Source organism: Ovis canadensis, chromosome 4 (assembly GCF_042477335.2).
Source record: "Ovis canadensis isolate MfBH-ARS-UI-01 breed Bighorn chromosome 4, ARS-UI_OviCan_v2, whole genome shotgun sequence".
NCBI lineage: Eukaryota > Metazoa > Chordata > Mammalia > Artiodactyla > Bovidae > Ovis > Ovis canadensis.
Window position 1 is genome coordinate 122,613,714 of NC_091248.1, and position 26,005 is coordinate 122,639,718.

The 26,005-nt window shown below is 41.8% G+C and overlaps 1 protein-coding gene across 8 annotated transcripts in view; it reads right to left on the bottom strand.

Moving 5' to 3' along the window:
* Nucleotides 1-18,399, bottom strand: part of TPK1 (thiamin pyrophosphokinase 1) — a 379,100-nt gene extending 360,701 nt beyond the window's left edge. For 2 of the 8 annotated variants that reach the window (XM_069588649.1, XM_069588647.1), the window contains exons 1-3: nt 18,027-18,399; nt 17,090-17,148; nt 14,891-14,954 (exon numbers count right to left, since the gene is read on the bottom strand). In XM_069588649.1, coding sequence (XP_069444750.1) covers nt 14,891-14,954; nt 17,090-17,148; nt 18,027-18,052 — 149 coding nt within the window. In that variant the 5' untranslated portion in view covers nt 18,053-18,399. Of the gene's footprint in view, nt 1-14,890; nt 14,955-17,089; nt 17,514-17,545; nt 17,954-18,026 lie in introns of those variants that run through there. The other 6 variants (XM_069588652.1, XM_069588646.1, XM_069588648.1 and 3 more) reach the window with 5 other exon arrangements.
* Nucleotides 18,400-26,005: the final 7,606 nt, after the last annotated feature.

The window sequence follows — 26,005 nt, forward strand, 5'->3', positions numbered from 1 at the left end:
CTTTTAAAAAATGAAAGACAGGCTCTCAGTAGCATTCTTGAGAAAAACATCTGATTACTAATGCCTACACTGGCATAGTAGATCTGAGAAGTATGAAATATAAAGAAAATTGCTGGTACCTCTTTCATATAAAAGAGTTTGTGCTACATAACAGGCATTCAAATAACTGCTGAACAAATAACTACAATATTTAGCCTGGAAAAGGGGGGAAAAAGAAAAATCTGGTTAAGGTATGTCAGTATTTGAAGGCAATTACGACAGCATATTAAGAATCCGAGACATCACTTTGTTAACAAAGGTCCGTATAGTCAAAGCTGTGGTTTTTCCAGTACAGACATGAGAGTTGGACCATAAAAACGGCTGAGTGAAGAGGAAGTGATGCTTTTCAACTATGGGGCTGCAGAAGACTCTTGAGAGTCCCTTGGACAGCAAGGAGATCAAACCAGTCACTCCTAAAGGAAATCACACTGAATATTCATTGGAAGGACTGATGCTGAAGCTGAAGCTCCAATACTATAGCCACAAGATGCAAAGAGCTGACTGACTGGGAAAGACCCTGATGCTGGGAAATACAGGAGGGGATGACAGATGATGAGATGTTTGAATGGCATTATGGACGTGAGTCTGAGAAAACTCTGGGAGACGGTAAAGGACAGGGAAGCCTGGCGTGCTACAGTCAATGGAGTCTCAAAGAGTTGGACACGACTGAGCAACTGAACAATAAAAAGTAGAAAGCATGCACCCCATCTCCAGCTCAGCAGGTAAAGAATCCTCCTGCAATGCATAAGACATGCAGATTCAATCCCTGCATCAGGAAGATCCCCTGGAGAAGGAAATGGCAACCCACTCCAGTATCCTTGCCTGGAGAATCCCATGGATAGTGGAGCCTGGCAGGCTACAATCCATGGGGTTACAAAGAGTCGGACACAAAGGAGGGACTATGTACAAGCAGAGAGCAAGTAAAAGTCTTCTATCTGATTTCAGTTAGAAATAAGAAAACTCAAGGTCAATTTCAGCTTATTTTATGCATAAACAATCAGTTGACCAACAATAGGATGTATTTTCTCAGAAAGACAGAGCTACCTGAACATGGTCAAGCAAGAAAGCCAGACAGCCATCTCAGAGGGGCACCACCAAAGACACACTTGCCCCAGGAACACGAAGGGTTTCAAAGATCTTCTCTCCAAGCACAGGATTCACTACTCACAGCATTTGTACTCACGTGAGCTATTAACTGCAAGAGCAGTTTTCCTTCTTTGAAAAAGAAAAATAAAGTTGCCTCAACATAAACATCAGCAATTGGGCCACGAACCCGATTTATACAACTTACACATGACCTAAGAGTAAATCAAAGCTTAGATTCTCTAAAGACATAAAAACAGAAAGAACTATTCCGTGGTGATAAATGAACACCTTCAAAGACAATGGTGTGATAAAGATACAGGAATACTCTCAGAATGAAACCCATTTGTTTGAGCATCTGTTTGCCACCTACAAAGAATAATAACTCTTTCTGATGAATTTTAACAAGAAGGAAGGGAATACAATTCACTTGAATGAGAAGTTAAGGCACAAATACACCTCAGTTTCCTAGAGAGCCTTCAAAGACATCTAATGTTAATGTATCAAAACCCACAGAAGGTTTTGGTTTTTTTTTTTTTGGAGTGATCAAGCTATAACATTTGAGCACTGAGAATATCAGAACTTCCCCCACAGCTTCACTCCATATTTTCAATTGCTTTGTTTAAAAGAATAGTATTATTTCTGAAAATGCTAAAAAGGACTAATTTACAAGATTTTTTAAAATTGGGATTATTTTTAAACTCACTTTAGAAGCTTTCCTTTAGGAAAGCATGCAGCTATTAAAATGCTAATATGTAAGGATGTGGGAGGTGGGTGCTGCAGAGACTTAACACCACTAAAACAAAGGAAATTGATTCTCTAGATGATGTGGAAAAGATGGCTTATAAAGTTAATGAGATATTACTTATGGCAAAAGAAACAATTTGGCCACTAAGAATGAGGATGAACCAAACATTTTTGTCATCAGATATATAATGAAACTAATTAAAACAACAACAAAAATTAAGGCAAATATGAAAATCAAACAAAACACATGAGAAAGTAAAAATACATCAAACACATAAAGTATACTTGTGACTGAAAAGTCTTTGTAAATTAGAAATAAATTGGAGAAAGCAAAAAGGAAGAATTCCAACAATTATGAGTTATACACCAAGGAAGAACAAGAAGAGTCAGCAACATTCAAGAGACTTGAAAACTACCTAGAATGGATTTCTAATTGAGCAGGAAAGTAAAGTAAGAGGTTGTTGTGTGAGTGCTAGGTGTCTCCAACTCTTTGCAACCCCATGGATTGTAGCCCGCCAAGCTCCTCTGTCCATGGAAATTTCCAGGCAAGAATACTGGAATGGGTTGCCATTTCCTCCTCCAGGGAATCTTCCAGACTCAAGGATCAAACCCACGTCTCTTCAGTCTCCTGCAATGGCAGATGGATTCTTTACCTGGGAGCCCAAAATAAGAGGATTAACACCTGAAACTGGAAAATCCACTAGTTTGCCTCCTGGATATCTTAATTAGCCCTGGATAGCAAATACATCACAATCCTTAAGCTGAAGGTTTAGCCTGAGGTCTACATGACATCTACAAAGGGATGAAAACGTCTTAAAAAAAAAAAGCAAGTATCAAAGCAGGCCTTACTGCCTTAAACAACAGAAAAGCTGTGTCAATATTAAGAAAAACAAAGTAAAAAAACCCAGGCACAGACCTAGTTCTGTCTCTAGTAACTGTTTCCAAAGGCTTTCCATGGAATATAAACATTCTACTCCCCGTGTATGAAGCTTGTTCCAAAAGTCCCAGTCTACGAGTTGGCGCTTGCTGATATGAATAAGAACAAAATATCTGACAAATTATCACAAACTAAATGTAAAGGGTTTCTAGTGAAACTTTAGCATCTAAATAGAGACATGCTAGAAGTATAAACTATACACTGTGGAGTTTGAAGGTTTAGTACAAAAATGTCAGTTATTGCATTCATAATTGTTTATTTCTGATTACATGCTTAATTATATCAGTTTAGATATATTAGACTAAATAAAAGATAAAATTAAGTTCATCTGTTTTCCCTTTTTAAAGAGGCTACTAGAACAATTTAAATTATGAAATTTAGATACTTAGGAAGTGTTGAATGAATAAGAGGACATATTGTATAGAAGGACAAAACAGCAACTAAGTAAGACTGAAATCGACTCTTTGTGATTCATCTACCAGTGATATGACAGGGTCTTTAAAGGGGTAATTAGGGTAAAAACAAGTCGTAAGAGCGGCACTAACCCGATAGGACAGGTACCTTTTAAAGAACAGATCAGAACCCAGAGGACACACAGAGCAAGGGGGAACACGTGAGGACACAGAAAAGGCAGCCGTCCGCAAACAAGGAGGGGCCTTGGAAGAAACCAAACCTGAATCTCTGACTTTTGGCAAGAGAACTGAGAAAAACTTCTTTAAGCCACTCAATCTATTGCACTTTGTTATGGCAGCTTCAGTAAACTAATATATTGTTCCAAATAATTAAGATTTTTTCAATAACCAATGGGAGTTTTATTTCTCACAGTGAAATGACAAGACTCAGTGCTTCCGTCACACTAGCCATATTGCAAACGCTCAACAGCCACATGTATTAGCCCACACCTAAAGAAAAGTACAAACGGGAAATTTCTAAGAAGAATGCTTAACTACTTCAGCTTTGTGACCAAGAAGCATCTTACTACTATACTGAAGAATTTTTAATCTGTAATTTTTTAAAAAATGCAAATAACTCAGATCTACCCTTACATCATTCTTACAAGGATTTACAAGTAGAAACTAAAGAAGGGAGTTAACAGTTTTGGGCTATGTTTGCTACTAAGTATGTTATCACCAAGGGTTCTTGAGAGGTCTGCTGCTGAACTAGTGATCCAGGTAGCCACTCATTTACATTACAAAGGAGTCTGAACTCTCGGTACAGATTAACCAGGGATGCAGCCTCTAGTAAATCAGAGAATGCTACTATCCATCTTCATGTTTTATACTCCTTTTATGGGTTTAATCAGGCATTTTCAATGGAGAATAAGTTCCAGAAATACAAAAATAACAGGAATGCTATACTGAATGAGATATTCCCAACACATTTCCACTTAACCATGAGGCATCAAAACACTATGACCGGAGGCGGTCCTAAGATGGCGGAGGAATAGGACGGAGAGACCACTTTCTCCCTCACAAATTCCTCAAAAGAACATTTCAACACGCACAAACTCCACAAAACAACTTCTGAATGCTGGCAGAGGACATCAGGAACCCAGAAAAGCAGATCATAGTTTTCAAAAACAGGTAGGAAAAAATATAAACGACGAAAAAAGAGACAAAGGAGGTGGGGAGGGAGCTCCGTCCTGGGAAGGGAATCTTAAGAAGAGAGGTTTCCAAACACCAGGAAACACTCTCCCTGCCGAGTCTGTGGCGAGCCTTGGAAACACAGAGAGCAACATAACAGGAAGGAAAAATAAATAAATAATTAAAACCAAGAAATTACAAGCCCAACAGTAACTCCCCCAGCGGAAAAGCAGCACAGACGCCTGCATCCGCCAGTGGGAAGTGGGGGCAGGGCAGGGACGCGCGGGAGGCGCGGGCTGCAGAGCTTTGTAAGAATCGTGCAGGAATGCCCCACGCGCAACCAGAACGATCTAACTTGGGCTAGCAAACCAGACTGTGGGATAGCTACCACGCGAAAAGCTCGAACAAAAGACACCGCCAGGACCGAGCACAGAACAAAGGACGGAACGGAAAAAGCCGGCTGCAGACCATTCCCCACCGAGGACAGGCAGCCAGAGCCGTAAGGACTGGAAAGGGGCAATCGCAGCCCCGGAGAGACTTTACCTACCAAACTGCAAGCAGGCTTCTTTGCTAAGACTTCTGGGGGTGCTGGACAGTCACCATCTGCCTCACAAGGGGTGCCAGCAGTACACCCAGAAAACTGAGCAGCAGAGACAGGAAAGGCGATAAATCGCAGCGACCGTGCTCGCCAAACACCTGAGCTATTCGGACCTGGGAAGGGCACAAAACGCAGTCCCAACCAAATCTGCGCCTCTGAGGGCAACCTGAGCGCCAAACCTGAGCGGCTTAGACCGGGGAGGTACATGCAGCCTAGGGCCGGCCTCAGACGGTTCCCGGCGGAGCAACGTAGAGCCTGAGTGGTTTGTGAGCCGTGAGCAGGGGCAGGCCCAGCAGGACTGAGACACTGCGTGCACACGACAGTGCTATTTGTTTGCAGCATCCCCCCTCCCCACAGCGCGACTGAACAAGTGAGCCAAAAAAAAAAAAAAAGGGTCCACTACCGCCCCCACTGTGTCAGGACGGAAATCAGACACTGAGGAGGCCAGCAAACAGAAGAAGTTAAACAGAGGGAACCACCTTGGAAGTGACCCTACACTGCCCACACCACCAGAGAAAGGGCCAAATATATCTTTACTATTTTTAAGATCACTTTTCTTTTTTTTTTTCTTATGTTGTTGTGTGGTTGTTTTTTCTTCTTTTTTTTCCTAACTTTTTAAAATTGTTAAGTCCTCTATTTTTCCTTTTTTATTTCTATAACCTATTATTACTATTCAAAAAAAAGACCCTATTTTTTATAGCAAACCCCATGTATAGTCTATGGGTGGTGGTTGTTTTTTAATAATTCTTATGGCTTTGTTTTTTTTCTTCTTATTATTCTTTTCTTTAATATTGTATTTTTGAAAATCCAACCTCTACTCTAGATTTTTAATCTTTGCTTTTTGGTTTTTGTTGTCAATTTTGTACATTCAAAAACCCAAACTTCACTATCCAATTTTACCTGAGAGTGAGATTACTGGCTTGACCACTCTCTCCTTCTTTGGACTCTCCTTTTTCTCCACCAGGTGGCCTCTGTCTCTTCCCTCCCCCTTCTCTTCTCTACCCAACTCTGTGAATCTCTGTGTGTTCCAGACGGTGGAGAACACCTAAGGAACTGGTTACTGGCCGGATCTGTCTCTCTCCTTTTCATTTCCCTCTTTTATCCTCCTGGCCACCTCTGTCTACTTCCTCCCTCTCCTCTTCCCTGTATAACTCCGTGAATACCTCTGAGTAGTCCAGACTGTGGAGCATACATAAGGAAGTGATTACTGGCTAGCTTGCTCTCTCCTCTTTTGATCCCACCTCATCTCATTCCAGTCACCTCTAACTACCCCCTCCCTCTTCTCTTCTCCATGTAACTCAGTGAACCTCTCTGCGTGTCCCTTAATGTGGAGAAACTTTTCATCTTTAACCTAGACATTTCATCATCAGTTCTGTATAAATGGAGAAGTCTTGAGGCTACTGTAAAAATAAAACTGAAAAATAGAAGCAGGAGGCTTAAGTCCAAATCCTGAGAACATCAGAGAACTCCTGAATTCAGGGAACATTAAGCAATAGGAGCTCATCAAACGCCTCCATACCTACACTGAAACCAAGCACCACCCAAGGGCCAACAAGTTCCAGAGCAAGACATACCATTCAAATTCTCCAGCAACACAGGAACACACCCCTGAGCTTCAATACACAGGCAGCTCAAAGTTACTCCAAACCATTGATGTCTCATAATCCATTACTGGTCACTCCATTGCACTCCAGAAAGAAGAAACCCAGTTCCACCCACCAGAACTCCAACACAAGCCTCCCTAACCAGGAAACCTTGACAAGCCACTGATACAACCCCACCCACAGTGATGAAGCTCTGTAATAAAGAGAACTCCACAAATTCCCAGAATATAGAAAGGCCACCCCAAACAGCTATATAACCAAGATGAAGAGACAGAGGATACTCAGCAGGTAAAGGAACAAGAAAAATGCCCACCAAACCAAACCAAAGAGGAAGAGATAGGGAATCTACCTGAGAAAGAATTCCGAATGTTGATAGTGAAAATGATCCAAAATCTTGAAATCAAAATGGAATCATAGATAAATAGCCTGGAGACAAGGATTGAGAAGATGCAAGAAAGGTTTAACAAGGACCTAGAAGAAATAAAAAAGAGTCAATATATAATGAATAATGCAATGAGATCAGAAACACTCTGGAGGCAACAAATAGTAGAATAATGGACGCAGAAGACAGGATTAGTGAAATAGAAGATAGAATGGTAGAAATAAATGAATCAGAGAGGAAAAAAGAAATATGAATTAAAAGAAATGAGGACAATCTCAGAGACCTCCAGGACAATATGAAACGCTCCAACATTCGAATTATAGGAGTCCCAGAAGAAGAAGACAAAAAGAAAGACCATGAGAAAATCCTTGAGGAGATAATAGTTGAAAACTTCCCTAAAATGGGGAAGGAAATAGTCACCCAAGTCCAAGAAACACAGAGAGTTCCAAATAGGATAAACCCAAGGCAAAACACCCCAAGACACATATTAATCCAATTAACAAAGATCAAACACAAAGAACAAATATTAAAAGCAGCAAGGGAAACAACAAATAACACACAAGGGGATTCCTATAAGGATAACAGCTGATCTTTCAATAGAAACTCTTCAGTCCAGAAGGGAATGGTAAGACATACTTAAAGTGATGAAAGAAAATAACCTACAGCCCAGATTACTGTACCCAGCAAGGATCTCATTCAAATACGAAGGAGAAATCAAAAGCTTTACAGACAAGCAAAAGCTGAGAGAATTCAGCACCACCAAACCAGCTCTCCAACAAATTCTAAAGGAGAGTGAAGCCAGCCAGAAAGAAAAACACCAAATACAGTATACTAACACATATATATGGAATTTAGAAAGATGGTAATGATGACTCTGTGTGCAAGACAGCAAAAGAGACACAGATGTGTAGAGCAGATTTTTGGGCTCTGAGGGAGAGGGCGAGGGTGGGATGATTTGGGAGATTGGCATTGAAACATGTATACTAGCATGTAAGAAACGAATCACCAGTCTATGTTTGATGCAGGATACAGGATGCTTGGGGCTGGTACACGGGGATGACCCAGAGAGATGGTATGGGGAGGGAGGTGCGAGGGGGTTTCAATGTTTGGGAACTCATGTACACCCGTGGTGGATTCATGTCAATGTATGGCAAAACCAATACAGTATTGTAAAGTAAAATAAAGTAAAACTAAAAATTTTTTAAATAAATAACACTATGACCACTATTAAAAATTCCATGCACCTAGAAATAATAAATTCAATAAGTATAGAAGAAAACTACACAGAGAATTCAGGGAAAAGAACAGGTAGTCCTACCTAACTGAACACATTTACTAAATAAATAGCTATCTCCTCTGAGAACTATAGAATAAAGAAGGCATTTCAAAATTTAATAATATAAAAAAGTTCATTTAGTACAAAGTATTTTCCATTTGCATTGATTCTACCTCTTAGACTTGCTTTTTATACTTTACAGTAGCTTAAATTGGACAAGAGACTTCATGTTTGTATGTATTTTTATTTTATATAAAGAAACTAAGGCTCTAAGAAATTGAAAGACATATCCAAGGTCACATATCTAGTGAAGAGGATAGCTAAAACATAAACCTGGATTTCTAGGTCCACAACTTTTCTACAGGTTTTACAGTATTGAAGTATTAAAACCATGACCAGCACACAGTGTTACAGAAATGTTAGTTGTTACAAGAACGTGTAATATAATTACACTGATTTGATCAAGTGTGTGTCCATAATACTTAAAAGAGTAATTCGATTCATAATAAACCTCAACAATGGTAACTCAGCTCAGAAGAAATAACTCCCAAGAGCACTATGGTCATAGAAATCTTTTTAAAATTTATATATAATTTTTTTGCAAAGAAAGGTAGAGTGATAGGTAAAAGATTTTCTAGCACAAATTTATAATGAAATTATGTGGGAAAAACAATATGGAATTTTTGAGTTGGAGTTTATCATGTATTTTTAAGTGAATGATGGTTCATACCAAACTGCTATATTTTTTATTCGATCAGATCAATTTAAAAGGGATATAAAAGCTTTATTTATCAATATTCAATATTAAAGGACATTTAAAATGTGAGGGACAATGTTTCGAGATTTAAAATCCTGAACCCAATGCATAGGTAGTCCTAGTCTGGAACAAGCATCTGGAAGCTATTTTGAGAATGAGAAAATTTAAACATAGTGGGATATTAGATACTTTGAAATCTGACATAGAAAAGTAAACTGGTAAACTGAATAAAGCAACTTACATTATGTTCTCACTTTGGTTTAAAAACGTCTGTGTATTCATACAAAGAAATATCTGGAGGTATATCAATACCAATGTATACACAACAAATAAACACACACGTGGAGAGAATAGTGGCAATCTCCAAGAGGCTGAAATACCGCATTTTTATTTCATCTTTTATCCATATCTTTTTATAACGCATATATATGATGTTGTAAAAATATACAAAAATGCCTACATACCAGTACTTTAGTAAACTAGAAACTAAAGTCTCTGTAATTGGTTGCTCTATGTCTTAAGTCTGGGAAATAAGCACATGTAAGTTAATGATCCTAAGGAAGGTTTTACTCTTTTGCTTTAGCTGCGAAGTGTTTAAAATAAATATACTTTACTTTCAAGCATACAGAGTTCTAAATATAAAGATTCATAATGAAAACTGAAATGATCACAGACACTACAAGAAAAAAAATTCAGATTTTTAAGAATATTGGAAAACGCACCTATATTAACAGAGTTTAAAACAGCAAGAGTATATGCTTATCATATGTGCTTAAATATTCTATTTTAAAAACCTCTACATAAAATGTTAAGGCAATGAACAAAATAAATAAAATGTCTCCATTCTTACTGCATGTATCAGTGTTAAATGCTTTACAGATACTTTTTAATCTTCATACCTCTCCTTGAAAAGTGTCCTTATCTCTATCGCATTGATGAGAAAATCAAGACTTAAAGAACTATGTAACCAGAACACAAAAACTCCTACTTGTAATCCTTTTGCAATATATACATGCATCAAATCAAAAATAAAACATATATATCAATTATATCTCAATTAAAAGAAAAACTCCTACAAATTAAATTTTAAAAAATCAAAGACAACCCAACAGAAAAATGGCAAGAATGACCATCATCAAAAAGTTTACAAGTAATAAATAAATGCTTAAGAGGGTGTGGAGAAAAGGAAACCTTCCTATATCGTTAATGAGAATACAAATTCGTGCAGCCACAAAGGAGAACAGTGCGGAGCTTCCTTAAACTAAAACTAGATTTAATATATGATGCAGCCATCCCTGAGCTTCCCAAGGGGCACACTGGTAAAAGAATCCACCTGCCAAAGCAGGAGACGCAATAGACACGCGTTCAACCCCTGGATCGGGAAGATACCCTGGAAGAGGAAATGCCAGTATTCTTGCCTGAAAAAGTCCATGGACAGAGGAGCCTGGAAGGCTACAGTCCATGGGGTCCCAAAGAATCAGACACAACTGAGCAACTGAGCATGCACCAGCAATTCCACTCCTGGGTATACAACCGGAAAAGATGAAAACGTTAATTCGAAAAAAGACACACGCACTTCAGTGTTCATAGCAGCACTATTTACAACAGCCAAGACATGGAAGAAACCTAACTGTGGTGTGGTTAGAAACCTAACACACACACACACACAACAGAACATTACCCAGCCCCATAAAAAAAACAATCAATGGACCTAGAAATTATCATACTAAGTCAGATAAAGACAAATATCATATGATCTCATTTATGTGGGATCTAAAAAAATGATACAAAGGAACTTATTTATAAAACAGACCCACAGACATAGGAAACAAACTTGTGACTGCCAAAGGAGAAATAGGGGGAATGGATAAATCAGGGATTTAAGATTAATCCTTAATCTTCTCTGGTAGCTCAGGGCTTCCCTGGTAGCTCAGTTGGTAAAGAATCCGCCCGCAATGCAGGAGACCTGAGTTTGATTTCTGGGTCGGGAAGACCCCCTGGAGAAGGGAAAGGCTACCCCCTCCAGTATTCTGGCAGGGAAAGGCTACCCCCTCCAGTATTCTGGCCTGGAGAATTCCACGCACTGTATAGTCCATGGGGTCGCAAAGAATCAGATACGACTGAGCAATTTTCACTTTCAAGATTAATAGATACACACTACTATATATAACATAAATGCCAAGGACCCACTGTATACCACATTACACCTTATATAGCATAAATGGAAAAAAATCTGAGGTCTAGATATATAGACATAATTAATAGATGCAGGTATAACTGAATCAATTTGCTGTACACCCGGAACATTATAAATCAACTATACGAAGAAAAAAAGTGGCAAGAGACAAATATTTCACAATTAACAAAAGACAATATCCATATTCTGCCATAAAGGAAATGCAAATTAAAATCAGAGATTCCTCTACTTACCCACCAGAATGGCTAAAGCTTCACAATAAGAATTCTAAGGATTGAAAATGAACACTCCAGGGGATTAGTGTAGCATGAGCTAGGGTCAAAGCATTGAAGCTCCAATCATTGTTCACATAGTAAATAGTGGTGAGTTCTGCTTGGCTTGGACAGAGAGGTGAGTGATTTAAAAAAAAAAAAAAAAGTATTCTGGAAAAGCGGTTAAGAATCAGATGGTGAAGGGCCTTTAAAGGTCAGGATAAGGACTTTAACCTGTATACAATTAGCAATTCTGAATCATAACATGGATGACACAATTTAATCCAGTTTTAAAGGTATATAAAAGGCTGTTTCATAGAGAATGTTCCAGAGATGGAAGGACACAGAAACTCAAAAATCTTTCTATCTCCTATCCTGCAATAAATTTCTCTGTCATCCACAGTATGGTTTAACTTCACTGCTCAACCATTCTTCCAAAACCTCCACCTGTTCTCTCAACCTTTCTTCCTCACTAGTCACCAGATGGGAGAAGGCAATGGCAACCCACTCCAGTACTCTTGCCTGGAAAATCCCATGGACGGAAGAGCCTGGCAGGCTGCAGTCCATGGGGGTCTCAAAAAGTCGGACACGACTGAGCGACTTCACTTTGACTTTTCACTTTCATGCATTGGAGAAGGAAATGGCAACCCACTCCAGTGTTCTTGCCTGGAGAATCCCAGGGACCGGGGAGCCTGGTGGGCTGCCATCTCTGGGGTCGCACAGAGTCGGACACGACTGAAGTGACTTAGCAGCAGCAGTAGTCACCAGATGAACTGAATTAGTTCCCAGACAGATGCAGGACTGAGCTTTCAATCAAGGAGGGCCCAGGGCCTGCAACGTTCTTGTGTTTCTCCCAGGCATCTCACAATTTAAGTCCAGTGCCTTTCTGTATGCCCACCTGACATCTGTCCACCCATGATTTATCTGCCTGCTCCAGCTTGCCCTCCTCCCCTTCTCCCAAGTCCCTGTAGTTCCTATGTGGGTCCCATCACACAAAATTCAACATCTAACTAGCATCTATCTTGTTTTGTTCTCAATTCTGACAAGACTGTAAGCTCCTTGATAGAAGAGATCACAAGTGTATCCCCCACCGTACCTGGTATCCAAGGCATACACTAGGTAGTTGTCAGTTCCTCTAGATAACAAATCCAGACATATCCTTTGATCCAGTAATTCCATTTCCAGAAATTTATCCTACTGATGCTACTGCTGCTGCTGCTAAGTCACTTTAGTCATGTCCAACTCTGTGCGACCCCACAGACGGCAGCCCACCAGGCTCCTCTGTCCCTGGGATTCTCCAGGCAAGAACAATGGAGTGGGCTGCCATTTCCTTCTAAACTCACATAAATATGCAAAAATACGATCAAAGTTACACATTGTAGATAGTAACAAAAACTAGAAATAGTCTAAATGTCTTTTAAGAAAGCCTAGTTCCATTGTGTCTATATTGTCCACTAAAAGAAAAACAACTTGGGACACCTACACATATGGACCGTAACAAAGTAGTAAGTGAAAAAAATTGCAGGAAAGGGCTTAAAACAGGTCCTATATTTATTTATACACACACACAATTTAGAAATACACAAGATTTCAGAATGACAACCTCTGCTAAGTAGGATGGACTTTTTCCTGCAGCGTTAAAAACAACAGGCCCAAAATGGAGCCATTTAACTCCCACATCACCAAACCCAGCCTTAATAATTAACCCAATTATGTACAGTTTCAACTCTACAAAAAAATAGGAACTTAAACCAGCCAATCAGAAGTCACTCTATCAGTGCTAGCAAAGTAATCTGCCTGACAGATCCTTTCAGTTCAGTTCAGTTGCTCAGTCGTGTCCGACTCTTTGCGACCCCATGAATCACAGCACGCCAGGCCTCCCTGTCCATCACCAACTCCCGGAGTTCACTCAGACTCACTTCCATGGAGTCAGTGATGCCATCCAGCCACCTCATCCTCTCGTCCCCTTCTCCTCCTGCCTCCAATCCCTCCCAGCATCAGAGTCTTTTTCCAGTGAGTCAACTCTTCGCATCAGGTGGTCAAAGTACTAGAGTTTCAGCTTCAGCATCAGTCCTTCCAAAGAAATCCCAGGGCTGATCTCCTTCAGAATGGACTGGTTGGATCTCCTTGCAGTCCAAGGGACTCTCAAGAGTCTTCTCCAACACCACAGTTCAAAAGGATCAATTTTTCGGCGCTCAGCCTTCTTCACAGTCCAACTCTCACATCCATACACGACCACAGGAAAAACCATAGCCTTGACTAGATGGACCTTAGTCAGTAAAGTAATCCTTTACCATCCCTTAAAGGAAAAAGACCTTGCTAGAATCAAACTACTTTTGGCAAGTACAACTTCCTTGTTCCTGCCCATTTCTGCCTATAATGTCTACCACTTCACACAGCTCCTCCAGTTTCTATCTGCCAGACTGGATACTACCTAATATATTAATTGCTGAATAATCATTGAATAAGATTGTAACATTTACTCACTTGAATTTTTTTTTTAACATTTAGAAATACTCTACTCTGTTTTAAAGAAAAAAAAGAACAAAGAGCACAATGTTTGAAATAAAATATTGATATATTTTTACTCACTGCTCAAAAACACTAATTTACAAAACTTACAATATAAATCCATTTTATTTAAAACAAGAGGAATGGTATATTACCATAAGAGGAATGGTTATATCTACATAAATAAAATTTGAGAATATACGCCAATTGTTAATAATGGTTATTTCTCGAAGAGGGGTTACAGGAAACTTTCATGTTTTAGGTTAGTCATTTTTCTTTAAATAATAACCATTTACTTAATTTGGGGTTCCCTGGTGGCTCAGATGGTAAAGAATCTGCCCACAGTGTGGGATACCTGGCTTAGATCCCTAGGTTGGGAAGATTCCCTGGAGAAGGAAATGGCAACCCACCCCAGTATTCTTGCCTGGAGAATCCCATGGACAGAAGAGCCTGGTAGGCCATTGTCTATGGGGTCACAAAAGAGTCAGACACGACTGATAGACTACCACACACTTCAGTTACAAATAACATAGATTAAAAAGATTTTCTATTCCCTCTGCTGGTGATCATTAGAGGTGAGCATTTTGGTGTACTTGACAACTAATTAACCTGGAGAGCACCAGTTAGTCAGGTTGTCCGTTACACGAAAGCTGGGTAAGCATTACAGGCACATCAGGCCAAAAATTACATTCAGAGAAGTTACTCATACAAAAGCTACCTCTCTGCTGCTGCATCGCTTCAGTCGTGTCCAACTCTGTGTGACCCCATAGACAGCAGCCCACCAGGCTCTGCCATCCCTGGGATTCTCCAGGCAAGAACACTGGAGTGGGTTGCCATTTCCTTCTCCAATGCATGAAAGTAAAAAGTGAAAGTGAAGTCACCCAGTCGTGTCCGACTCTTCAAGACCCCATGGACTGCAGCCTACCAGGCTTCTCCATCCACGGGAGTTTCCAGGCAAGAGTACTGGAGTGGGTTGCCATTGCCTTTTCCTAGAAAATATTAAATGTTTATTTGATGAAGGGAACCTCTCTAAACATAACGTTAACCTCAAATATTTACCAAATTACTCTAAGAGCCAGGCATTGCAAGGGTCCCTCCTGATACACTGTTCTGTTTTTAAATATCCCTCATTTATCTAGACGAAAGTAAACTTGTAGGGAACCCATGTTTTTAAGCCAGTGTTTGAGATCAGATGGGAATCTCCAAATAACTGTACCCTTAGGAGCAAGAGGAAGAAACTAGGCAAACCACTAAATGCCACAGTTGTCCTCAGAGAAGTCCAGGATTCTACCTGGTGGATCTGTGCTTCACACAGCACATCACAGTCCTTAACAGTTCCCCTGTACGCCTGCCCCAGCACGGAGCCTACACATGTCTGACTTGAGGAGTCATGGCCTTCTCCCTAAGCCTCTGATTAAACCCACAGGGACCAGAACTGCCTGTCTTTCCTACTATTTCCTACTAGTCTACTGCTCCAAACCTTTTCCATCTCAGCATGCAGGCATGTTGTGCTCTGTAGCTCAGTCATGTACAGCTCCTTGCGACCCTATGGCTTCTCTGTCCTTGTAATTCTCCAGCAAGTATACTAAAGCCATTTCTTCCTCCAGGGATCTTCCCAACCCAGGGATTGAATCCATGTTTCTTGCTTCTCCTGCACTGGCAGACAGATTGTTTACCACTAAGTCACCTGGGAAACCCTTTCCATTTCAACACTGACCCTGAAATCCAACCACAATAGCCTGACCACTGAACCTAATCGATTGCTTACCACAATTAAAGCTAAACACTTTACATGTTTTACAACTCATCTACGCTCACAAGCCTGCAAAATATTTCTATTTCACAGATGAAGAAACTGAAATACAACCAGCAAATCTAAGACTTAGACCCAGAAACCCTGTTGCCTCACTCCAACCCTTCCTATGTAGCACTGTCTGTATGACCTATCTCTTTAAAACTGAGAAAACACTCGAAGTCTTCCAGCAGTAAAGTGCTCATGCTTAGCAACAAATCTGAAAGTCAACAGGCCAGCTGAATCCAATGTTTACTCTTGGAAATACTGTTGGTCCCCGCTACCCTTGGATAACTGAGAACTATCTAAGTTTCAATTACAAAATGTTTATGTTTGCCAGTGCTTTTCCTAACTTAGGAAAAGCTGTTTTCAAAAATGATTAGACACTCAACCTCTCAACAAGTCAAACATGTCTGGGTTCAGACTCTAGTTCCTTACTAGCTGTAAAGTAAGATATAAAGTATATGCACACAATGTAACACAGCAAGTGTCTGGGCAGAAAGGAGCCAGGGTCCCCTGCTGTAATTATCCTTTGATTGCTTTACCATAAGTACTCCCAGGACTGTGGGGAAGCTGACAAGTTCAAATCAGATTCAATACTCCTGCCCTCAAAAAACTCATGAATTAGGTTTACAGAAAACTGTTAACACTACAAAGAATTTTGCATTCTAGTTAAACTGATGAGCTGATAAACTTGAAGTTCTACACAAGAGAAACAAAAGTAAAAACCGGTACAGAAAAAAATGTTTTAATACCATGAAATTAGCACTCGGGTCAGTTACTACACACGGTAATAAAAGCGACTAACAATGCCCTCAGAAAAACTCATTCTTCCGTCTATTTCCCTGTGAATTACAATGACTCCACACGAGAAGAATAACCCTTGACTATTGCATCTTGAAAGCATTTTTATTGGGTAACCTCAGGTATTTTCAAAGGATGACAAACGGGCACAATGGGCAGCCAATCATAAAGTCAATAAAGACTGATCTTTACCCCTTCCGTCTACCTTTCTGCTCTAATTGTGAGGAGCCTGAGAGCTCACATTACCGGTAGGGCTTAGTCTTCTCCAGGTGAAGGGCATCACCTTTTAGTCCTCCCGCAACTCTACACCGCAAAGACTAAAAACTATGCTCCTTTTTTCTTTTTTCCGGATAAGGAAATTGAGACACAAGAGAGGCTGTAATCTGCCTAAATGTAGGAAATCTGAGTCAGACTGGACACCATTCTGGGTCTAGAGTCCAGCCCTTTTAACCTTATCACGGCTTGTGGTGGGGGGGCCGGGGACTGCACATCAGTTGCACTGTAAAACGTGTGAAGAAATACAGTTACCAGAGGGAAGCAGGGGTTCCAGCGGGGTAATGGCATGCTCCATAACGGACTGCTGGTCTCTGCGTTAAAAAAAAAAAAAAAAAAAAAAGCCACATCAGAACTTCTCCTAGCTAATTACACAGCACGCGGAAACGCCAGTACGTGCGACCACGAGGCGGACCGCGGAGCGAGCCGCGCTCCCGGCGTGCGGGCCCGGGCACTGCCGGCTGGGCGCGCGGCGGCGGCGGCGGGGACGCGGGAGGCGCTCCAGGGCGCGCGGGGGCGCAGAGAGCGCGCGCTACGCGTGCCTCCGCGGGGTCGCCCGGTCCAGCCTCTCCCCGTGCCGCCGTCACCGTGCGGGAGCCAGGGTCGGGGAGAGCCAAGTGAGCCAGGGACGCGAAGGGAGCCGGAGCCGCCTGCTCCCCGCCCCACGCGCCGGGAACGCGGGTGGCGCTCCAGGGCTGCGGTCGCACTTACACAATATGGCGGGTGGAGCCACCAACGAGCGGGAGCGCAGACTGCGGGAGCCAAGCGATCGACGGCTCGGTGCTCGACTGAGGCGCCTCGGCAGCGCACGGCCCGAGGCCCGCAGGTTTTAGGGAAGGGCGCGCAAGGCGGCCCCGCCTCCTTCCGGGAGCCAGCAGGGCGTGCGAGCCGCGGGGCCCCGCCCCCAACCCCGTTCCCCACCGCGCAGACCCCACCGGTTCCCCCACCACCCCCGACCGTGTGTCCCCGGCGTTCGGGCGCCCGGAACCTGAGGCCACCCTGCCACCCGCTCCCTCACGCGCCGCCCTCTCTTCTAGACTAGTTCTGCCCTGGAGCCATCACTGGTGTTTCTGAGGAACGCTGGTCCCTGAACTGTAGCCTGGAGGCCGCTATTTGCTCCAAGCCAAACGTTATCTTCCTCCGTCATCCTTTGTCAGCTTGGCATCAGAGCCAAGCCAATGTCGCTAGTTACCTAGAGTCCTTTTTCTCAATGCTCATTCTCTTTGATCTCCCGCTTGCAGCTCGTGCGCCTCAGGAGCACGCCTTCGTTAAAGGCTTCGCTGGGTTGCAACAATCACAGAATGTTATCGTTGGCAGGAACTTGAAGCTGCTTTTGCAGCTCTGCTCGCTCCAACATTCACAGGTTGAAGAGTTCCTTCTGTGGCCACGCAGCCCCTTCCAGGACTGAGCGAGCCAGGTCTCTAGACTTAGTAGACTCCCTAGGCTTTATCTTTTCCAGACTAAACTTGTTCTTTGAGGTGCTTAGAGGACCTGATTTTTAGCCTCCGCTGTCGTGGTTCCCACCGTCTGTATTTAATGTTGCCATACATCGTGGTTTTGACAGCTGATGAGAACTGCACAGCTGTCAGCATCTGACAACTCTTGCAGACCCCTGCCCTGAGAGGCGTGGCCAACTAGCAGGGGCTTCTGCCAGCCCACGGCCCATCCCCAGGACACAACTCACTGCAGAAGGCCTACCTGCTGCTGCTGGTGCTAAGTCACTTCAGTCGTGTCCAACTCTGTGCGACCCCTTAAACGGCGGCCCACCAGGCTCCCCCGTCCCTGGGATTCTCCAGGCAAGAACACTGGAGTGGGTTGCCATTTCCTTCTCCAGTGCATGAAAAGTGAAAGTGAAGTCGCTCAGTCGTGTCCGACTCTTAGCGACCCCATGGACTGCAGCCTACCAGGCTCCTCCATCCATGGGATTTTCCAGGCAAGAGTACTGGATTGGGGTGCCGTCGCCTTCTCCGAAAATGCCTACCTGAGAAAGTCCTAATGAACACAGGCCCCTGACCTCCCAAGGACTTGTAATTGTGAATATGTATCTTAAGACTCAGAAGCATCTCTCCCAATTTGAGAGCCATTTCCTGCAGATGCAGTAAGGGTAGCATCTTTGTGGGAGAAGACACTCCTCACTTTGGCAGCTGCCAACCAGCAAGAGAAGCTTGTGTAATCGCCCTTAATACTGACCGGCTCTTTGCCCACTCTTCCCCCTCCCTCATCCTCCAGCTCTTAAAGCCAGTCCCAGTAGCCTCCGCAGGAAGAGGAATAGAGCTCAACTCTTTCAGCAATTACTAAACAAAATCTGTTTTTGACCCTTGGACTAATACCTGGCTGTGTTTATCTTTGACTCTGGTCACCAAGTTCCAGGGGTGATCCAACCATAGAAAAGTACATCGATGATACTCATTAATCAGCTGCCAGGTCAAATGAAACTTGCAGGTGTTTTTCACATTCACCATGTTAAGCCAAGTGTACACCTACCTCACAGTCAATTTTAGACCGAACTACTAGGGACTTCACATTTATTGTAGTAAAGTTAAATATTAGGTCTTTACCATCAGGATACAGCAGGTGAGCCATTTTAACTATGTGCTTGCTAACTGTGGGGCTTAAGAAAACTACTTAGGTTTCCTCAGATATAAAATGGAAACAGTGTTGTCTATTTTGGAAGAGTTCTATAAGGACCAAATGACTAGGTTTGGATAAACACTTGGGTGGGTGCCTAGAGCATATAGGTTTGCAAGAAACGTTTGTCCCTGTCCATCAATATGAAAAGTATCCAATTTACATCTTATAACATCCCTGTTTATATTTATAGCACACTTCCTTGCAAAGTTTTTATGTGTAATCTAGTTCAGGTTTCTTTCTCCCAAAGAAAACTGAAATATTAACCACAATAAATTTCAAAGGTCCACGTTTCAAGATGCTCATAGTGAAACTAGAACACAACACACTGAAGGTGAAGGGGGACTGTGACCCTATAACAGACAAGCGGTTGCTGACTGTATTTCAGTATCAAGCAAATGGGGGCTTCCCACATGGCGATAGTGGTGAAGAACCAAATAGGGGCTTCTCAGGTGGTGCTAGAAAACCTGCCTGCCAACGCGGGAGGTATAAGAGACGCGGGTTTGATCCCAGGGTCGGGAAGATCCCCTGGAGCAGGACACGGCAACCCACTCTAGTATTTTTGCCCGGAGAATCCCATGGACAGAGGAACCTGGAATGCTATAGTCAGTCCATAAGGTCTCAAAGAATCAGACACGACTAACGTGACTTAGCATACACACCCAACAAGCAAGTGGACCAATAAAATGGTGACCAAGGGTGTTACTGAGTCCAAGCTCACACTGCTCACTGCACGAAAGACCAATAAATCAAGAGATGAGTTGTTGGGGCAAGGAATACTGACTTCACTCAGAAAATCAGCAGACCAACAAGATGGTAGACTAGTGTCCCAGAGAATCATTTGTCTGGGTTTGGATGCTAGTTTCTTTTACAGAACAAACAGAGGACAATGAGGAGGTGTAGTAAAATAAGGCAATAAATTGTTGCAAATATTTCCAGGTTGCAGCCAGACTCTGGAAGGTGTGTGTTTTCTTTTTTCCTGCAGCCATACAGGTCAGGATGTTTCCTATGAGCTAAGCAAAGGTATTTTAGCTTAACTCTCAGGCATGGGAGGCAGAGTTCCCTGAGATAGGCCACTATGTACACTTTAAGCCATAGGCAGCATTTCTTCAGTGATTCAGTTCAGTTCAGTCGCTGTCACTCGGTCGTGATGGACTCTTTGCAACCCCATGAACCACAGCCATTTTCTTCTCCAGAGTATCTTCCTAACCCAGGGATCGAAACCCAGTCTCCTGCATTACGAGCAGACTCTGTACCCCCTGAGCTACCAGGGAATCAAGGTTAGGGCAAAAGAAGCAGATTCAACACAGAGTCAGATTTGCTTTTCCCTATTACAAGGAAGTGTGTGCTTTGCTAAGTTGCTTCAGTCATGTCCAACTCTTTGTGACCCCATGGACTGTAGCCCAGCAGTCTCCTCTGTCCTTAGGATTCTCCAGGCAAGAATGCTGGAGCGGGTTGCCATGCCGTCCGCCAGGGGATCTTCCTGACCCAGGGATCAAACCAGAGTCTCTTATGTCTCCTGCATTGGCAAGCCAGTTCTTTACCACTAGTGCCACCTGTGAAGCCCCGTTACAAGGATGCTGCTGCTACTGCTGCTAAGTCACTTCAGTCATGTCTGACTCTGTGCAGTCCCATAGATGGAAGCCAACCAGGCTCCCCCATCCCTGGGATTCTCCAGGCAAGAGTACGGGAGTGGGTTGCCATTTCCTTCTCCAGTGCGTGAAAAGTGAAAGTGAAGTCACTCAGCCATGTCCGACTCTTAGTGGCCCCATGGACTGCAACCTACCAGGCTCCGCCGCCCAGGGGATTTTCCATGGGCGAGTAGGGTGCCATTGCCTTCGCTGATATATACAGGCAAATTACAGAAGATATTCAAATGGCAGCTAACCTGAAAAACGCAACATCTCTAGCATATGGAGAAGCAAATTTGAACAATGAGATAAATTTACTTACTAGATTGCAAATAACATTGTAAATTATCATACAAATTTACATTTGTTCAATAATTATTATGTTTCAGTAACTCTGTTGAGGTCTTTGTATTTTATTTAATTACCCTAAAATGTAGGCTCCAAGAGAACAAGGACCAGATTTTCATTGTTCACTTTTGAATCCTCAGACTCAGGCACAGTTGCTGGCAAATAGTAAGCAATCAATGAATATTTACTGAATGTTCAGTAATATATTCAGTAATAATGAAATTGTTTGCAATAGCCTAGAATGTTTCTTCTCACAGCTGACTCATTCATCCAGCCTCAGCACAAAAGTAACTTTCTTCCTCTGTTATTCCTCATCTTACCTAAGATTGTTTGCTTTGCTGAAGAGCTATGTTCACAATCTGTAGTTATTTAACTTGTTTATGATTTTTCTCCTCCTGCTAAGTGAGAGCTTGCTAAGAGCAGGAACCATATATGTTTTGTTCATTGCCATTTATCCAGGCAAATAAGAATACCTCACCCATAATAGAGATTGAATAAATGTTTGTTAAATGGATTAATGCATGGTGGGAAAAAAATGAAAAATTGAAGTATAGAATACCAGCAATTATTAAAAAGAATAAGCTAAATCAATGTTCCCTCATGTGGAAAAATATCCATGATAGAGTAAATTTTAATAAATGGAAGTGGTAGGAAAAACCCTACCTATATTTTTTAAATGTGTTTCAATATCCATAAAAGGAAAATAGTTTAAAAATAACCTCTGAGATAAAGGGACCGAGTACATAGAAGGCAGTAGACTTTGGGAAATATCATTATTATTTTACATGTGTTTGTATTTTATTATTTAATATTTTTGCAATGTGCACATTAAAGAAATTTAAGGTTGTGAAATATATATTAAAAGGAAATTAATGCTCACTATTGTTAATCCTTGTCATATTTGGGGCTTCCAAGGAAAGGAACATACATATACATGTGGTATAATTTTCAGAGGAGCAATTTCATAGCTTCAAGCAAGTTTTCAATGGACCCTACTATCCCCAAAACTTCCATGGAGTAGGATAGAACCTCTGGTAATAGGTTATACATTTTTATCCAGGATACAAAGATGGCTGTCCAATTTCCCTACCCAGTTATTTTCTACTCTTCCCCCATTTTCTTGAGCTGGTGGAGTTCACAATTTATGATGTTCCAAAAAGATTCTATAATAAAAATTTTCTGCAGCAAAATAAATTTTGAAAACACTGCACCCTGTTACCAACCTCCTTTGAGATTTATAGCACATTATCCATCTTTAACATCTCACAAAGATCAGAAATAAACAAGTTTTTTACCTCCAAACCCAGAATGTCTCGAAGACATTGGAGCGTAGAACATGCTTGGTGTATCTTCCAAAATCTTGCAGAACAGTTTTTGCTCCAAACAACTGGTGGGGGAAAGCTGAGAGAGGCTATGAGCACAGGTGCTACCACTTTGTTTCAACAGCTGTTCTCCCTACTGCTGCCACTAAGCAGTTTTAGAATTTCTGGTCTTTAATCAACTTCTATCAGCTCACGTACTTCAGCATTTTTTGTTCAGAAAATGAAATCATTCTCTCAACGTCAAGATGCATATCTGTCTTGAGCTCTTGAAGCAGTATTTCTAATTGCCCTTAGAATATTTACACTTAAATATTTCACCATTGCCTCTGATTCAAGTGGCTAAAACTAAAATCATTACTTCATTCCTCCCCACCAGAGTCTTCATTTCTTTCCTTAACATCATTATTCTTCTGCACTCCTTGGTAATAAACTTTAATTCGCTGTTTCTTTCATTCCATAAACTCAGTAAGTTGTCAACTTTTGTTCTATTCCAGCCTATTGAAGTCAGTATGGATAAAGATTCAATCATTCTTGTCATTTCCTCTCAACTATCCATCAAATTTTTCATTAAAAGCCCTATCTAAAGTATCATCTTCTCTGAAAAGTCTTCCATGAGATTCACTCAGGCCTCTCACAATTAATCTCACTTTGCTCTGTAAGCTCATTACATTCTTTTCGGGCTCCTTTTTATAGCCCTGTGATCTGGTATCGTATGATTTTAAATGTATGCCACCTCATGGTCCCAGAAGGCTGCTTGAGCTCCAGCCTTCACCTATACATTTCAACCATTAGAAAGGAGGAAGGGCAAAAGTATACCACCTGCCTTATAAAAAGATGTGAAAGATAAAATGCATCTGTCAATCAATTTTATTCAAGCTACTGGGGGCACACTCTAGGTCCTAAGATCCAAGTGTCCCCACTGCATGGTTTTGCTTTAGATATTTATAGGGAGGCATAGTGAAATCTCGGGTGGGGTGATTTGCAGTTGGGGTCATTTTACAGTTAGGGCAAACCTCAATCAGCTGAACAGAAATATTTATCTGTGTTTAGTTACTTTCAAGCAGACAAACATTTTTAGTATCAGCTTATCATTCATGAGACAAAGAATCAGAGCTGAATATACCCAGAACTAATGTCAGTTATATCTCATTTGGGGAAAACAAAGGAATGGGGAGTTGGAAGGACTGTCTGGCCTCCTCAGAGGTTCGGGCGAAAGTGAGAGACATCTGAGAGTTTCATGGGAGCCCTGACAAAGTGTGGATGGGACTCACCTGAGTCATGTGTGGAAGGGATGTTCTTTGAGGTAATCCTTTCCCTGGAACATAGAAAGGTGAAGACTTAGAAAACAGCGGGTGGGGGAATTTCTTAGCCATCACTATTTTCCCAGAGCAAAACTTTAGATCAAGTTGAACATTTTAAAGGTTTCCCAAAAGACTCACACAATGCTTCTGCCTAAACATAATTGTCTGGTGTCACTTAGTCATGTGGCCCCGTCTGGCTTTAAGGGAAGCAGGGAAAAGTAATCACTTAGATGAGAGGCAGTAAGGCCAGATAAAAATGGGTGCTATTACTAAACAGGTAAGGGTGAGCTATTGATGCTTTTGAACCGTGGTGCTGGAGAAGACTCTTGAGAGTCCCTTGGACAACAAGGAGATCAAACCCATCAATCCTAAAGGAAATCATATTCATTGGAAGGGCTGATGCTGAAGCTGAAGCTCCAATACTTTGGCCACATGATACAAAGAGTCTACTCATTGGAAAAGACCCTGATGCTGGGAAAGATGAAGGCAGAAGGAGAATAGGGCAACAGAGGATGAGATGGTGTGATGACATCACTGATGCAATTGATTCACCAGTTAAGAATCCTGGCGTGCTACAGTCCATGGGGTATCAAAGAGTCAGACACAACTTGGCAATTGAACAACAAAGGCCAAGCTACCCAATTAGCATGTCCCTCACAGGGCTCTGTAATGCTCCTGATTGCTACCCTTTTCCACCCTTGCATCTTTCTAATCTAGTCCTCATATGGTAGCCAAAGCTCCCTTTTTAAATTGTGAAACTGATCGTGTCCCTGCTTACTTAAAACTCATCAGCTGATTTAAGAATAGAAAACAAACTGAAAAGGTCCAGAACAATCTGGATGTCTCCTATCTCCAATTCTATCTTATTTCATTCTTCTCTTCACGTGCTTGTTATATGACAGTCGATAAGAAGAGACTTTCCTACTAGGTATAGAAAAAAATATGTCACCGTAGTAATTTTAAAAAGGTATTATAAGCATAGAAACAGATAGTTTGATAGAACAAAATAGAGTTCAAAAACCAATTCATATATGGGAATTGTTTACAAGTCACATTTTAAATCAGAGGGGAAAATATCATGGTGTATTTAATAAACATTCTTGATTGAATTATCTACAGATGAAAATGATAAAAATCAATTTCTGCTTCACACCACATAAATTTATAATATATTAGAAAGCAAAATAATAAACAAAAATCTACTGTGTAGCAGAGGGAACTATATTCAGTATCCTGTAATAACCTATTGGAGAAGGCAATGGCACCCCACTCCAGTCCTCTTGCCTGGAAAATCCCATGGATGGAGGAGCCTGGTAGGCTGCAGTCCATGGGGTCCCTAAGAGTCGGACACGACTGAGTGACTTCACTTTCACTTTTCACTTTCTTTCATGCATTGGAGAAGGAAATGGCAACCCACTCCAGTGCTCTTGCCTAGAGAATCCCAGGGATGGGGGAGCCTAGTGGGCTGCCGTCTATGGGGTCGCACAGAGTTGGACATGACTGAAGTGACTTAGAAGCAGTGGCAATAATAACCTATAGTGGAAAAGAATTTGAGAAAGAATATATAATATCTTCTTTGTATTATATAATATATTTTATACACATGTACAGACACATATATGTAGCTCTGTTTGCCGCTGCTGTTTAGTTGCTAAATTATGTCTGACTCTGCAACCCCATGGACTATATAGCCCGCCAGGCTTCTCAGTCCATGGGATTTCCCAGGCAAGAACCCTGGAGTGGGTTGCCAGTTCCTTTTCAAGGAGATCTTCTCAACCCAGGGATCAAAGCTGAGTCTCCTGCTGGGCAGGTGGGTTCTTTACCACTGAGCCACCCAGGAAGCCCAGTTCTGTCTGCTCATACTTATTTTGTAACTACTGCCAGTTGTCCTCTGCCGGAAACCACCTGATCCCTGAATGAAAGTGAAGTCGCTCAGTCATG